The sequence below is a fragment of the Haliotis cracherodii genome, unplaced genomic scaffold, assembly GCF_022045235.1.
Source record: "Haliotis cracherodii isolate W230 unplaced genomic scaffold, xgHalCrac1.p SCAF_10, whole genome shotgun sequence".
Lineage (NCBI taxonomy): Eukaryota > Metazoa > Mollusca > Gastropoda > Lepetellida > Haliotidae > Haliotis > Haliotis cracherodii.
Genome location: NW_027266265.1, coordinates 29,883,633 through 29,900,430, shown reverse-complemented (window position 1 = coordinate 29,900,430; position 16,798 = coordinate 29,883,633). Strand labels below are relative to the sequence as shown.

Below are 16,798 nucleotides of genomic sequence, written 5' to 3'. Positions count from 1 at the left end.
CTGGCCGGCTCGGAGTCAGTTAACTGTGTGTCTGAGTGGGATATCAGTGTTAGAAATTGGCACTAGTCTTGTAGTCCTTACCAAACTGCCCAATAGTAAAGGTATCCTAAGGACTAGTAGAAATTGGCCCATTTTAAGGGTTTTGCTATATGTTATCATTATAAGGACTAGTGGACAAAAACTGTTAGTTTCTAACCCTGGATATTCATGTTAAACCAAGGCATGGTATATCAGTGGGCAATTCAAACAGTAAACCTTTGAAGTGATTTAGTCATGAAAAGCAACTTTGTGGACTTCCAAACTCGTAAATGTTATGCCACTCCAATCTGAAAAAGAAGCAGTTGTGTACATTTGGAATGACTGAAGCCAGAATTACACAAAACCTTGCTAGGCATTCTGGTGTTCATAGTAACGCCATACTGTCACTCTGGGGTCTGTATCAACTGACTGGCAACACAAGTGACCAACCACGAGTAACGTCACATAGATGGCATAATCATATCTATCTGGTTCACCTGCGAAATTGATTATGAGAGCATAACGTACAACAATGACGTCAAGCTGTAGGTCCAATTTTGCTGCCACGCTATCGAAATTCAAGTCTGGCATGGTCAAGGCAGCATCAGAGGTTCAAGTTGGTCCACTTCACAGATGAGATCAGGTTTCAGCTCTTGTGTTAAATGTTCTGCATTTGGGTGTGGGAGCGTAACTCTTGTGGTCATTGATGGCAATTTGAGAGGTGTACGGTACCATCACAAAGTTATCCATCCTCCCATTCCTGCAGACAGCCCTTTACAGCAGGACAATGCATGCCCTCATGTTTCAAGTGTGGCCACAGATCTGTTGCCCATCAAATATGTGTGGGATGAAACGATCATTTACGTTGATTAAGTCACTTCTGAATCATCGCTAGTCCAAATGTGACGGGCATTGGTCCAGATCTGGAATAACATCCCACAAACCCCCACAACCATCTTGTGTCAATGAGGCAAATAAAAGGTGACTGCTTGTCACAAGAGGCGACTTACGGGCTCAGGTGGTCAGGCTGGCTGACTTGGTTGATGCATGTCATTGTATCCCAACTGCGTGGATCGATGCTCATGATGTCAATCACTGGATTATCGGGTCCAGATTCAATTATTTACAGACCGCCGTCATATAGCTGGTATATGGCTGAGTGCGGGGTTAAACAACAAACAAATCATTTGACAAACTTGAGTCACTGTTAATGGTTTTCATACTCATCTGATACTGACTTGTGAATTGACAATTGACCCCACGCAACTTTCAGCCTGAGATGACGTTTACAGAGGACATGTGTTGACACTGTCATGATGAATTCATGTTTCATGGACATCATTTTGACATCAATATCTTTCTTTGAGTATATTACTTATTTCCCAAGTTCTTATTTCTGCTATTATGTATATTTTTACTGAGTGTGATGTTTTGCCAACCGCCCGTCTGTCAGCCGTCTGTTTCCTTCCTGGAGCAGAAATCCAAAACTGTTAATTACTTAGTGTTGAAACTTGCTATATAGATCAGTCTAGTTGGGAACTTTTTAAAAAGTTGGTCTTTTTATGATTTGGAATTTTTTAGTTGTTTTTTTTATGGACTTTGCTACACATATCAGTCTAGTGGTGAACTGGTGCCTTTTGATGATTTGGGATTTTGAAAAATACTGACCAGCATAAATTCTTTCTTCACTGAACTGAAGGTATGCATCCAATGGCAGTGAACCAGAAGTAGCCAAACTCATTTCTGAATTGCACCAGACTGGGGGGAGATATATTTGGTGTAGACCAACTCCATGGTGTTATGGATAGAGTGTCTGCCCAGAGAGGGAAAGGTTGGTGGTTCCATCCCGACAACCTCCATGGTGAAGCGATAGAGCGTCTGCCCAGAGAGGGGAAGGTTGGTGGTTCCATTCCCTGACAACCTCCATGGTGAAGCGATAGAGCGTCTGCCCAGAGAGGGGAAGGTTGGTGGTTCCATCCCGACAACCTCCATGGTGTAGTGGATAGAGCGTCTGCCCAGAGAGAGGAAGGTTGGTGGTTCCATCCCGACAACCTCCATGGTGTAGTGGATAGAGCGTCTGCCCAGAGAGAGGAAGGTTGGTGGTTCCATCCCCTGACAACCTCTATGGTGTAGTGGATAGAGTGTCTGCCCAGAGAGGGATAGGTTGGTGGTTCCATCCCCTGACAACCTCCATGGTGTAGTGGATAGAGTGTCTGCCCAGAGAGGGATAGGTTGGTGGTTCCATCCCCTGACAACCTCTATGGTGTAGTGGATAGAGCATCTGCCCTGAGAGGGATAGGTTGGTGGTTCCATCCCCTGACAACCTCCATGGTGTAGTGGATAGAGCGTCTGCCCAGAGAGGGATAGGTTGGTGGTTCCATCCCCTGACAACCTCTATGGTGTAGTGGATAGAGCGTCTGCCCAGAGAGGGGAAGGTTGGTGGTTCCATTCCCTGACAACCTCCATGGTGTAGTGGATAGAGCGTCTGCCCAGAGAGGGATAGGTTGGTGGTTCCATCCCCTGACAACCTCCATGGTGTAGTGGATAGAGCGTCTGCCCTGAGAGGGAAAGGTTGGTGGTTCCATCCCGTGAAAACCTCCATGGTGAAGCGATAGAGCGTCTGCCAAGAGAGGGGAAGGTTGGTGGTTCCATCCCCTGACAACCTCTATGGTGTAGTGGATAGAGCGTCTGCCCAGTGAGGGGAAGGTTGGTGGTTCCATTCCCTGACAACCTCCATGGTGAAGCGATAGAGCGTCTGCCCAGAGAGGGGAAGGTTGGTGGTTCCATCCCGACAACCTCCATGGTGTAGTGGATAGAGCGTCTGCCCAGAGAGAGGAAGGTTGGTGGTTCCATCCCGACAACCTCCATGGTGTAGTGGATAGAGCGTCTGCCCTGAGAGAGGAAGGTTGGTGGTTCCATCCCCTGAAAACCTCCATGGTGTAGTGGATAGAGCGTCTGCCCAGAGAGAGGAAGGTTGGTGGTTCCATCCCGATAACCTCCATGGTGTAGTGGATAGAGCGTCTGCCCTGAGAGGGATAGGTTGGTGGTTCCATCCCCTGACAACCTCCATGGTGTAGTGGATAGAGTGTCTGCCCAGAGAGGGATAGGTTGGTGGTTCCATCCCCTGACAACCTCTATGGTGTAGTGGATAGAGCATCTGCCCTGAGAGGGATAGGTTGGTGGTTCCATCCCCTGACAACCTCCATGGTGTAGTGGATAGAGCGTCTGCCCAGAGAGGGATAGGTTGGTGGTTCCATCCCCTGACAACCTCTATGGTGTAGTGGATAGAGCGTCTGCCCAGAGAGGGGAAGGTTGGTGGTTCCATTCCCTGACAACCTCCATGGTGTAGTGGATAGAGCGTCTGCCCAGAGAGGGATAGGTTGGTGGTTCCATCCCCTGACAACCTCCATGGTGTAGTGGATAGAGTGTCTGCCCTGAGAGGGAAAGGTTGGTGGTTCCATCCCCTGAAAACCTCCATGGTGAAGCGATAGAGCGTCTGCCAAGAGAGGGGAAGGTTGGTGGTTCCATCCCCTGACAACCTCTATGGTGTAGTGGATAGAGCGTCTGCCCAGTGAGGGGAAGGTTGGTGGTTCCATTCCCTGACAACCTCCATGGTGAAGCGATAGAGCGTCTGCCCAGAGAGGGGAAGGTTGGTGGTTCCATCCCGACAACCTCCATGGTGTAGTGGATAGAGCGTCTGCCCAGAGAGAGGAAGGTTGGTGGTTCCATCCCGACAACCTCCATGGTGTAGTGGATAGAGCGTCTGCCCTGAGAGAGGAAGGTTGGTGGTTCCATCCCCTGACAACCTCCATGGTGTAGTGGATAGAGTGTCTGCCCAGAGAGGGGAAGATTGGTGGTTCCATTCCCTGACAACCTCCATGGTGTAGTGGATAGAGTGTCTGCCCAGAGAGGGGAAGATTGGTGGTTCCATTCCCTGACAACCTCTATGGTGTAGTGGATAGAGTGTCTGCCCAGAGAGGGGAAGATTGGTGGTTCCATCCCCTGACAACCTCCATGATGTAGTGGATAGAGTGTCTGCCCAGAGAGGGATAGGTTGGTGGTTCCATCCCCTGACAACCTCTATGGTGTAGTGGATAGAGCATCTGCCCTGAGAGGGATAGGTTGGTGGTTCCATCCCCTGACAACCTCCATGGTGTAGTGGATAGAGCGTCTGCCCAGAGAGGGATAGGTTGGTGGTTCCATCCCCTGACAACCTCTATGGTGTAGTGGATAGAGCGTCTGCCCAGAGAGGGGAAGGTTGGTGGTTCCATTCCCTGACAACCTCCATGGTGAAGCGATAGAGCGTCTGCCCAGAGAAGGGAAGGTTGGTGGTTCCATCCCCTGACAACCTCCATGGTGTAGTGGATAGAGCGTCTGCCCTGAGAGAGGAAGGTTGGTGGTTCCATCCCCTGAAAACCTCCATGGTGTAGTGGATAGAGTGTCTGCCCAGAGAGGGATAGGTTGGTGGTTCCATCCCCTGACAACCTCCATGGTGTAGTGGATAGAGTTGTCTGCCCAGAGAGGGAAAGGTTGGTGGTTCCATCCCGACAACCTCCATGGTGTAGTTGATAGAGCGTCTGCCCAGAGAGGGATAGGTTGGTGGTTCCATCCCCTGACAACCTCCATGGTGTAGTGGATAGAGCGTCTGCCCTGAGAGGGAAAGGTTGGTGGTTCCATCCCCTGAAAACCTCCATGGTGAAGCGATAGAGCGTCTGCCAAGAGAGGGGAAGGTTGGTGGTTCCATCCCCTGACAACCTCTATGGTGTAGTGGATAGAGCGTCTGCCCAGTGAGGGGAAGGTTGGTGGTTCCATCCCCTGACAACCTCCATGGTGTAGTGGATAGAGCGTCTGCCCATAGAGGGGAAGGTTGGTGGTTCCATCCCCTGACAACCTCTATGGTGTAGTGGATAGAGCGTCTGCCCAGAGAGGGAAAGGTTGGTGGTTCCATCCCCTGACAACCTCCATTGTGTAGTGGATAGAGCGTCTGCCCAGAGAGGAGAAGGTTGGTGGTTCCATCCCCTGACAACCTCCATGGTGTAATGGATAGAGCGTCTGCCCAGAGAGGGAAAGGTTGGTGGTTCCATCCCCTGACAACCTCCATGGTGAAGCGATAGAGCGTCTGCCAAGAGAGGGGAAGGTTGGTGGTTCCATCCCCTGACAACCTCTATGGTGTAGTGGATAGAGCGTCTGCCCAGTGAGGGGAAGGTTGGTGGTTCCATCCCCTGACAACCTCTATGGTGTAGTGGATAGCGCGTCTGCCCATAGAGGGGAAGGTTGGTGGTTCCATTCCCTGACAACCTCTATGGTGTAACGGATAGAGCGTCTGCCCAGAGAGGGAAAGGTTGGTGGTTCCATCCCGATAACCTCCATGGTGTAGTGGATAGAGCGTCTGCCCTGAGAGGGGAAGGTTGGTGGTTCCATCCCCTGACAACCTCCATGGTGTAGTGGATAGAGCGTCTGCCCAGAGAGGAGAAGGTTGGTGGTTCCATCCCCTGACAACCTCCATGGTGTAATGGATAGAGCATCTGCCCAGAGAGGGGAAGGTTGGTGGTTCCATCCCGACAACCTCCATGGTGTAGTGGATAGAGCGTCTGCCCTGAGAGGGGAAGGTTGGTGGTTCCATCCCCAGAAAACCTCCATGGTGTAGTGGATAGAGTGTCTGCCCAGAGAGGGGAATGTTGGTGGTTCCATCCCCTGACAACCTCCATGGTGTAGCGATAGAGTGTCTGCCCAGAGAGGGGAAGATTGGTGGTTCCATCCCCTGACAACCTCCATGGTGTAGTGGATAGAGTGTCTGCCCAGAGAGGGAAAGGTTGGTGGTTCCATCCCGACAACCTCCATGGTGTAGTGGATAGAGCGTCTGCCCAGAGAGGGATAGGTTGGTGGTTCCATCCCCTGACAACCTCCATGGTGTAGTGGATAGAGCGTCTGCCCTGAGAGGGAAAGGTTGGTGGTTCCATCCCCTGACAACCTCCATGGTGTAGTGGATAGAGTGTCTGCCCAGTGAGGGGAAGGTTGGTGGTTCCATCCCGACAACCTCCATGGTGTAGCGATAGAGTGTCTGCCCAGAGAGGGAAAGGTTGGTGGTTCCATCCCCTGACAACCTCCATGGTGTAGTGGATAGAGCGTCTGCCCAGAGAGGAGAAGGTTGGTGGTTCCATTCCCTGACAACCTCCATGGTGTAATGGATAGAGCGTCTGCCCAGAGAGGGGAAGGTTGGTGGTTCCATCCCGACAACCTCCATGGTGTAGTGGATAGAGCGTCTGCCCAGAGAGGGAAAGGTTGGTGGTTCCATCCCCTGACAACCTCCATGGTGAAGCGATAGAGCGTCTGCCAAGAGAGGGGAAGGTTGGTGGTTCCATCCCCTGACAACCTCTATGGTGTAGTGGATAGAGCGTCTGCCCAGTGAGGGGAAGGTTGGTGGTTCCATCCCCTGACAACCTCTATGGTGTAGTGGATAGCGCGTCTGCCCATAGAGGGGAAGGTTGGTGGTTCCATTCCCTGACAACCTCCATGGTGTAGTGGATAAAGCGTCTGCCCAGAGAGGGAAAGGTTGGTGGTTCCATCCCGATAACCTCCATGGTGTAGTGGATAGAGCGTCTGCCCAGAGAGGAGAAGGTTGGTGGTTCCATCCCGATAACCTCCATGGTGTAGTGGATAGAGCGTCTGCCCAGAGAGGGAAAGGTTGGTGGTTCCATCCCGATAACCTCCATGGTGTAGTGGATAGAGCGTCTGCCCAGTGAGGGAAAGGTTGGTGGTTCCATCCCGATAACCTCCATGGTGTAGTGGATAGAGCGTCTGCCCTGAGAGGGAAAGGTTGGTGGTTCCATCCCCTGACAACCTCTATGGTGTAGTGGATAGAGCGTCTGCCCAGTGAGGGGAAGGTTGGTGGTTCCATCCCCTGACAACCTCTATGGTGTAGTGGATAGCGCGTCTGCCCATAGAGGGGAAGGTTGGTGGTTCCATTCCCTGACAACCTCTATGGTGTAGTGGATAGAGCGTCTGCCCAGAGAGGGAAAGGTTGGTGGTTCCATCCCGATAACCTCCATGGTGTAGTGGATAGAGCGTCTGCCCTGAGAGGGGAAGTTTGGTGGTTCCATCCCCTGACAACCTCCATGGTGTAGTGGATAGAGCGTCTGCCCAGAGAGGAGAAGGTTGGTGGTTCCATCCCCTGAAAACCTCCATGGTGTAGTGGATAGAGCGTCTGCCCTGAGAGGGGAAGGTTGGTGGTTCCATCCCCTGAAAACCTCCATGGTGTAGTGGATAGAGTGTCTGCCCAGAGAGGGGAAGGTTGGTGGTTCCATCCCCTGACAACCTCCATGGTGTAGCGATAGAGTGTCTGCCCAGAGAGGGGAAGATTGGTGGTTCCATCCCCTGAAAACCTCCATGGTGTAGTGGATAGAGTGTCTGCCCAGAGAGGGAAAGGTTGGTGGTTCCATCCCCTGACAACCTCCATGGTGAAGCGATAGAGCGTCTGCCAAGAGAGGGGAAGGTTTGTGGTTCCATCCCCTGACAACCTCCATGGTGTAGTGGATAGAGCGTCTGCCCAGAGAGGAGAAGGTTGGTGGTTCCATCCCCTGACAACCTCCATGGTGTAATGGATAGAGCGTCTGCCCAGAGAGGGGAAGGTTGGTGGTTTCATCCCTGGCTGTGTCACACCAAAAGCCTTTAATAGATGGTACTTGTTACCCTGCCTGGACTGGTTGGCTCATAGTCCGTATACTATGTCTGAGTGGGGTATGACTGGTATTAGAGATTTTCAGGGGTTTATCTCTCAAAACATTGTCCCTAACATTTTTTGAAAAAAAGATTATTCTTCAGACTTTTGAAAAAGAAAATAAATTGCCCGCCCAAAATATGATGTTGTTGCAAGGTGTTTTTCTTTTTTTTATATCAGGAACGTAGTTTTAATTTAAAAAATATATAGTATTGTAACTGTAGTACAAAATCCCAGCCATCAACATGATGTCAGACCCTATTTCAACACCATCACAATACACATGAGGTTTAAACTATTTTTCATATTAACAGCATTGCTGAGTCTAACATGTCACATATCAAGAATGATTATGTATGCAGGCAGCTGTGACAGATGGAATATAGATGACTGTGGCAAACAAAATTCACATACACAGTTATGGGTCACTTTAATATCACCCACACAGCTTTAGCTCGATTTAATATCACATACACAGCATTAGGTCACTTTAATATCACACATACACAGAATTAGCTCACTTTAATATCACACATACACAGATTTAGCTCACTTTAATATCACACATACACGGATTTAGCTCATTTTTATATCGCACATACACAGCTTTTGGTCACTTTAATATCACACATACACAGCTTTTGGTCACTTTAATATCACATACTCAGGTTTTGGTCACTTTAATATGATACATACACAGCTTTAGCTCACATTAATATCACATACCCAGCTTTTGGTCACTTTAATATCACACACACGGATTTAGCCCACTTTAATATCACATACACAGCATAAGGTCACTTTAATATCACACATACACAGATTTAGCTCACTTTAATATCATACACAGCATTAGGTCACTTCAATTTCACACATACACAGCTTATGGTCACTTTAATATCACACAGACACAGATTTAGCTCACTTTAATATCACATACACTGCTTTAGCTCACTTTAATATCACATACACAGCTTTTGGTCACTTTAATATCACACATACACAGCTTTAGCTCACTTTAATATCACATGCTCAGTTTTTGGTCACTTTAATATCACATACACATTTTTAGATCACTTTAATATCACATACACAGCTTTTGGTCACTTTAATATCACATACACAGCTTTTGGTCACTTTAATATCACATAAACAGGTTTTGGTCACTTTAATATCACATACACAGCTTTTGGTCACTTTAATATCACATACACAGCTTTTGGTCACTTTAATATCACATACACAGCTTTAGCTCACATTAATATCACATACCCAGCTTTTGGTCACTTTTATATCACATACACAGCTTTAGCTCACTTTAATATCACACATACACATAATTAGCTCACTTTAATATCACACATACACAGATTTAGCTCACGTTAATATCACGCATACAGAGATTTAGCTCACTTAAATATCACATACTCAACTATTAGTCACGTTAATATCATACATACACAGCTTTAGCTCACTTTAATATCATACAAACACAACTTTTGAGTAACTTTAAGATCACACATACACAGCATTAGGTCACATTAAAATCACATACACATCTTTTGGTCACTTTAATATCACATTTACACAGATTTTAGCTCACTTTAATATCACACATACACAGCTGTGGGTCAGTCATTGCAATTATACAGCTTTAGATTACCCATCACACAAACATCGCTTTGGGTCACCAATTACACACACCCCATGACTCTCAAGCCCTTTTTCATGTCTGGCATAAACACCTCAGAAACCACTGGCCAAAGGACCTTACTGAAAGTCATGTGGTCCTTGATCATGGCTGGCATAAACATCTCAGAAACCACTGGCCAAAGGACCTTACTGAAAGTCATGTGGTCCTTGATCATGGCTGGCATAAACATCTCAGAAACCACTGGCCAAAGGACCTTACTGAAAGTCATGTGGCCCTTGATCATGGCTGGCATAAACATCTCAGAAACCACTGGCCAAAGGACCTTACTGAAAGTCATGTGGCCCTTGATCATGGCTGGCATAAACATCTCTGAAACCACTGGCCAAAGGACCTTACTGAAAGTCAATCGTCCCTTTTTCATGTCTGGCATAAACATTTCAGTAACCACTGGCCAAATGATGACATTCCGATTTGTTCAAGAGTTTTTAATCTGACCACATATTATCAAAATGGCTGCTACAGCAACTATATTGAAAATTCTATTTAAGGCCATTTTTCAGCTATTTTTTGTTCAAAATGTAATGAAAAATGGTATGATTTGGTTCAGTCTAGTAGTGAGATGCATTTCATGTTTTTTTGCCATATCATGAATTTTGACCTTGTGTCAAGCTTTGACTTTTCGCCATGTTCTTAAATTCTCTCAAATTTTTGCCCTGTAAACTTCTCTGAGATTGCCACGCAGGAAGCTGGAGTGTTGCTGTAGTTGACAAGGGAGGTTGGAGTAGCGTGTTTATCTAACAGTATAGACTGGCTGGCACATGTATGGACTACTGTAAGCTAATTGATGAAATGTGGCAGGTCAGTGAACTATCCTGATCAGACTATTGACACTGAGTGACAGTGTAATTAAGATAAAAGGATGTGAGAGACTATTGATATAATTATGCAACTGGTTCATTGACAAAATGTGGCAGTAAATAGAAGAAATATTCCTCCTTACATTTTTTGTATCATTATCGTTTTGAGTTCCATTCATAGCTGATTCTTTGAAAACCATGTCCCTCCTATTGACCAATCAGATTCCACCTCTCACATCACTTGCATTTGCCTCAAACAAAATGGTGGCACCCAGTCAAGATGATCTGATCGATACTAAAGATCTATATTGCAACAACAAGAGTCTTACCTTAAGTCTTAACTTTCCCTCTACTGACAATACTTTTCAGTTTTGATCCGTGAAGATCTGGGGTACAATTGGTCTTCAGCAACCCAAGCTTGCCGTAAAAGGCAATTATGCTTGTCATAAGAGGCAACTAACGGGATCGGGTGGTCAGGCTCGCTGACTTGTATTGATGCATGTCATCTATCCCAATTTCGTGGATCGTTGCTCATGATATTAATAACTAGATTGTCTGGTCCAGACTCGATTATTTACAGACCGCCGTCAAATAGCTGTAATATTGCTGAGTGCGGGGCTTAACAACAAACCATCCAACAAACTTAGCTTGCAAACTGCATAAAACACCTAAAATGACGTAGAAAATATCTGCCGACGCCTGTTTGGCTGTTCACATGCTTTGCAATTTGGAAATAAAATTTGGGAACTTTCACAAACATTTCATAATTCTAAGGGCTGAACATCGGTCTCTAAGTCTCGCTGGATAAATCAGCACCAGTCAAATGCACTGTTTTTCTCACCAAGTGGTGCCGTCAAAATTGATATTTTTCGAGTGATGTAGGTCTACTAAGTTATATTGCAAAGTGACTCAGTCCAGTGACTTTCACATCCTCAACTTATTTTGCTCTTGACAAGTACAGGATTCTGTGGATTCAGCAAAATCACATAAGTTGGTGAAGGAGGGTTCTTTACATTCGGTGTATAAGATAAAAAAAACAAAACACTTACAACATACCAAATTCTATTTCAATGAATGCTTTATTTTTGCTTTAAGTATAATACAACAAATTGATGTTCATTGTGAAAATGTGAAATGTTAGAGCACATTTGATGCAGATCCCTATCCATCGCCACACCCTTAGCCAAGCATATCAGATAGACTGAACTCACTCTTTCACACTTCCGCTACAACACGACAATGGTTTCAGGTAACTTACACAACATTGCTGACTCCTTAAGCTAAAGAACATGGCCAAATTAAAATAACTTATCTTCTTACATGAAAAGAGCCTTGTTTATGAAACCTGTCATCCATGCTTCACGGGTTTCTCTATCACCTGTGGATACATAATGTAAAGTAAGTTGTAATGTAGTTGCTATTTTTAACTAAGGAATCATGACAGGGCCTGGGAAACCAGAACGTCATCAGACCAGTGAATGCCCAGATTACATCGCAAATACAGCCATACTTCTCGTTCACCATGTGCCATAGCCTTGTGGTCATCTGCTCTATATATCTATGCTCTTTCAATATCAGGCAACTGTAGGCTTTACGTGCCACTACCACAATACAAAGCAGTTTACATACTCACAGGTGATGGAGGTGCGTGGAGTTCACAAACCTGAGAAGTAGTGCACACTATTCATAAACTGAAATGTCACTAACTAATAGGAATGTCACGATTCACCAATGCACTGATAATATTCTCAGCCGTTATGATACACGATGCATACTCACATGGATCATATTTTAATCCTGTATTGTTTTCACACAAGGAAAATTTAAAGCAGCATCACAATCACTGAAACGTGAGTATTGAAGCTCTTTTTGTTCAGTCAACTTTCGCTATTTCAAGCCTTCTTACTAGTGTTTATGCCATCTGAAATGTAAAATTCACGCAACACTGCCACAAATTATGTATTGCGATATGTATCGTGACATCCTTACTAACTGCTAGGACTGGGACTATTTTGGTCATTGCAACATGCAGGTTTTATTTGCTCAGTATAATAGCCTTTGTTCCTCCCACCACCCTTGTCAGCTGTAACAAATGTGTGAAGAATGGATGATCTGGCCAGAGTATGGGAATGTGAATTTATTTAATAAACATCTGTTTATTTCTTCTGCTTCTTCTTTTCTGCTTCTTCCTCTTTTTCCTTCTCAATCTCTGTTATATACTTCTCTATTTCCTCAGAATCTAGCATCTGAAAAGAGTTCAACAAATATGAGGCCAACATTTCAAGCTACACTTTGTAAGAATGCATTTTACTGAAACCTTCCTGCCATATGGGTAAGTAAAGTGCATAGTTCTTTCCTTCGTAAGTCTCAACGTTTGTCAGCTGTCATTCACCCGTGAAGATCTGTTTTAGAATAGGTCTTCAGCAGCCCATGCTTGCTGTAAAAAGCGTCTATGCTTGTCGTAAGAGGCTACTAATGGGATCGGGTGATCAGGCTCCCCGACTTGGTCGATGCATGTCATCGTATCCCAATTGCATAGATCGATGCTCATGATGTCAATCACTGGATAGTCTGGTCAAGACTTGATCACTCACAGACCACTGTCACATAGCTTGAATATTGCCGAGTGGGGCGTTACAACAAACAAACAAACAAACAAACCGCTGTCATTCATAGCCACTGCAGATTGGAATTCTAAGTCTACAGTCTTGGCATTACTATTTAAAAGTTCAATGGTAGGGCTACTCGCATTAATTTCATGACACATTTTAGACCAGGAGTTGACACTCAATAATTTGGTGACTCATTAATTTCATAATTTACAGTTTTCGTTTCCTCGTCTGTTTCTGACTGTCACATTTACGTCTGAAACTAGCTAAAAAATGGTCAGTGTGGTTGTACCTTGAGTGGTTGCCCCCGCCTCATGACTGCCACCTCCATGTTCTTGCCACCTGACTGAACCACCTCCAACAGAGCCTTGAGTGTCAACTTGATACATTCATCTTCATTTTGTGTCAGCTCGTCTGTGTAGTGTTTCTCGAGGAATTCTCGCACGGTTTTAGCACTCCTTCCAATTGTGTTGGCCTGGAATCAAGAAAAATGAGAATGACTGAATATTCATTAATGTTTCACTCAGCAATATAACAAGACCATAAAAGGTAAGGTTAGGCGGAATAGGGTTTAATGTCACTTTCAAGATTGATGCACTTATATAGCGACGTGTGTGTTTGTGCCTGTGTGCGTACCTGCCTGTGTTTCACTCTTTCTCTCTCCCCTTGTACTAGGACTAATGCCGATTTTACAGCCCTAGCCCACTGAGATACCATTTGGTGACAATGTGGATCCCGGGAAATTGCCTCGCCCAGACCTTTATGTTCAGGGAGTCGATCAACCAGAGGAAGAAGTTGAGGGTCAGAAACAATGTGGACGTCGACTTGGAGGAGCCAATCTTGTTGATGTACCAGACGACTGAGAGATTGTCTGACTGGATCATGAGCAGTAAAGCATGAAGGATCTCGGGCCTGTAGTTGCTAACACCACTTTTTTGAATTTTCTAGTTGTTGATGTGGAGATGCATTAGTCTGCAGATCGACGCCCAATAGATCTAATAAGTGCGCTCTCGAACGTTGGTCAAGTATTATAAAGTCAAAGCTGTATCTTCAAGATCGAGGCTGATTATATATAATTCTCTGGTTGAATGATCATACGAAGAAGGGTGATTGGGACCAGGCGGGTAATTAGATCAGGAACACATGCCGAATCAAAGTGACTATATACACACCAACTCCCGATCTTTAATTGAGGCAATGACAAAGGGAGGTTCGTATGTGTAAATGACTTAACGAGCAGCCATAAAAAAATATGACTATAAATGCACCTCAAGGCTCGCATTCGATTCATCCGTTCCAATTCCAGCATAATCGGTCTTGTTTACAAAAGCAAAGCAATCTTGGCATGTGGTATGTAAATCACCCTTGTGCAGGGCCAGGAAATACTTCCGTATTGCCGAACACATGGTCAAAAAGCTCCACACACACAAAACCCATCACATGACAATCCAGCGTGAACTGTATGGTAGACACATGAAGTGGTGTCCTGTGATGCGAGTTCTGAAGAATAATCGAATAGAGGCAGTCATATGCTTGTAGAATGCCTGACGTGACAATAAGTCAGAAAATGACGAAATCGTCAAATCTCTGTCGATCGAATTGGGAACAATTCGGCGCACGATCCAGTCTATCTTCATTCCCTTGATAATGTCCATCTCGAGAGGGGTAATATTCCAGATCTTGAACATTAATAAGATGGCAATCGTCTTGAGCAACAGGTTGAACGAACACTGATGATAGAGTCCGGTGTTGCAATTAAGTCGGTGAGGGAGGGCGGTACCAGTCTAGACAGTCAGAACGTCATAGTTTTTCTGATGCAGGCGATGAATAGGAGAGTGAGTAGCAATATTCCAACAATTTCAATAGCAATGCAATGAATAATACAGATAGATATAATCTTCATTATAGAATCTGCTAGTACATACCTTCCATTCATGATATGTTCCTGATGGATCTGTCTGGTACAGATGGGCAGTCCCATCATAGTCGAAGCCGATAATCAGTGCTGACAAACCAAATGGTCTTCTGCCATTGCTCTGTGTATATTTCTGCAAAAATAACACAATGACGTTGACAATTTAACAGTCTTAACGAAGGAAGTTTCGATCATAGCTAAGATTTTTTTCAAACACAGTAAGTTCGAGATGTAGTTTTCAATATGTCAAACATTTGGTCTGCAAAGTTCTTCTGGTTTGTTTGTTTGTTGTTTAACATGACACTCAGCAATATTCCAGCTATATCACTTCGGCCTGTAAATAACATAATCTGGACAGGAAAAACCAAAGACTGACATGAACAACGTCCCACATCATTGGGGTACAATGACACACACAATCAACCAAGTCACTAAACATGACCCCCGATCCATTTAGTCTGTTAACAAGCCTAGGTTGCTGGGGACATATTCTAGAATGGAATCCTGTCTGACAAGAGGGGGAAACTTGCCTGTTTCAGTTGTGCAATGTGCCGTGTGATGTATTCACATGTGACTGGGTCCTCTACTGTCAGCTTGTGACTCTGACACTCGATCCTTGCACGATTGATCAGTATCCTTGCATCTGCTGTGAGACCTGCGGAAGGGAAACATGCATCCAGGTCATAATTTGCAGGTTGAGGGATCAGCATACATATGTTTATCTACAATGTCACAATAAGCAGTGACTCGGATAACAAGGCCATAGAAAGAGGACTAAGACCACAGGTCAGTACGTGTGAACTGCTTGTGTGGGACACTGAATGTGTTAATTGGCTCTTAGTCTGGGGATAATCTCCAATTATCCCAATCAACATCATGAGTGATTGAATGTTTGAAATGTATAATGAATGACTGCATGGGGATTATTGAAGTGCTCAAAATGTTTGAATTTGTGAAAATAGTGCTATGAATACATAATGATTGCTATGAAAGTGTCTAGAAAAGTGTAGTGAATTAAAAGTGCCAAAACGGTAAACTGGTATACATGGTATATATGTATGTGAAGTTAGGGATGTGCCTGACTCGTTACAATTGCAACAAATATGAAATGAAATGGCTATGAATCCTCCAAATGTGTGTACAGGGAATCCAAATTTGTGTACTAGTCATCCAAATGAAGTATAAATGCGCCAAATCAGAGAGGAATTTTCGCTATGAGTTAGCCATTTTCTGAGGTTAAGGATCTCTATGGGGACGTTGAGGCTAGTAGACTCAAAAGTTTTTTGCACAGTCTGTATGTTTTGGGAAATTAGTGAATATTGAATTAATATCAAAGTTATACCATTGTTTCAAGCAAGATGACAGGCGACTGCGCCCTATGCAAACCAAAAGGAAATCTCATGTTCAAATGATGTTGAGTATCAACCAACCTGCAAATGCCAGTGCGACATGATCATCCAACAATGCTATCTTTCTCACTGTCCGTTCCTCCTGTAATTTTGCAACCGCTTTCTTCTCAACACCAAGAACAACGATGTTCTTACCCCGAACACCAACCTGAAAACACACAATTTTGCTGTGAAAACGGTTGTTAAATGTTATGCTTAAGTAAGGCCAAGACCAAATGTGAATGATTCCGTCAGTCGAAAACAATATGAAAAAAAATGCGATCGTGATAATCATTATGATTTGTCATATTCCCGACATCGCCTTCTCATTGCGCTTTATGAACACATACGCCTAAAATAACAAGTTCACGACAAAAACAGCAAAACATAAAGAAAAATACCGCTGTGGAGCCCTTCTTTACTGCTTCTTGGGCATATTCTACTTGAAACAAATGTCCATCGGGTGAGAAAACGGTAATGGCTCTATCGTATCTCGACGACATGCTTAGTTTTTCAGTTTTGCTGTTTCACAGGAAGTAGGTGAATTTCAGCTCGCACTGAATATATTTTTTTTCTAAAACAAATGTGCTTTTATTTTCCTGCATATTCATCCTGCATATTGTACGCATTTTTAAAAATT

General features: G+C 44.8%; 1 protein-coding gene across 1 annotated transcript; it reads right to left on the bottom strand.

Annotated features, from left to right (window-relative positions):
• Positions 1-11,306: 11,306 nt before the first annotated feature.
• On the bottom strand, positions 11,307-16,701 carry LOC139448801 (proteasome subunit alpha type-7-like). Its single transcript, XM_071230335.1, has 6 exons — positions 16,560-16,701; positions 16,201-16,327; positions 15,301-15,425; positions 14,781-14,903; positions 13,148-13,330; positions 11,307-12,492 (listed from the first exon to the last, which is right to left on the bottom strand). Exons 1-6 carry the CDS (start codon positions 16,659-16,661, stop codon positions 12,403-12,405), a joined length of 750 nt encoding a protein of 249 aa, XP_071086436.1. The 5' UTR covers positions 16,662-16,701; the 3' UTR covers positions 11,307-12,402.
• Positions 16,702-16,798: the final 97 nt, after the last annotated feature.

Bases quoted from the DNA above. Each gene is read 5' to 3' on its own strand.
- LOC139448801 (XM_071230335.1), bottom strand. From the start codon at position 16,661: ATGTCGTCGAGATACGATAGAGCCATTACCGTTTTCTCACCCGATGGA. The intron at 16,328-16,559 runs GTATTTTTCTTT...GTGTGTTTTCAG, and splicing joins TAAAGAAGGGCTCCACAGCG to GTTGGTGTTCGGGGTAAGAA. The intron at 13,331-14,780 runs GTATGTACTAGC...TCTTGATTCCAG, and splicing joins GAACATATCATGAATGGAAG to GCCAACACAATTGGAAGGAG.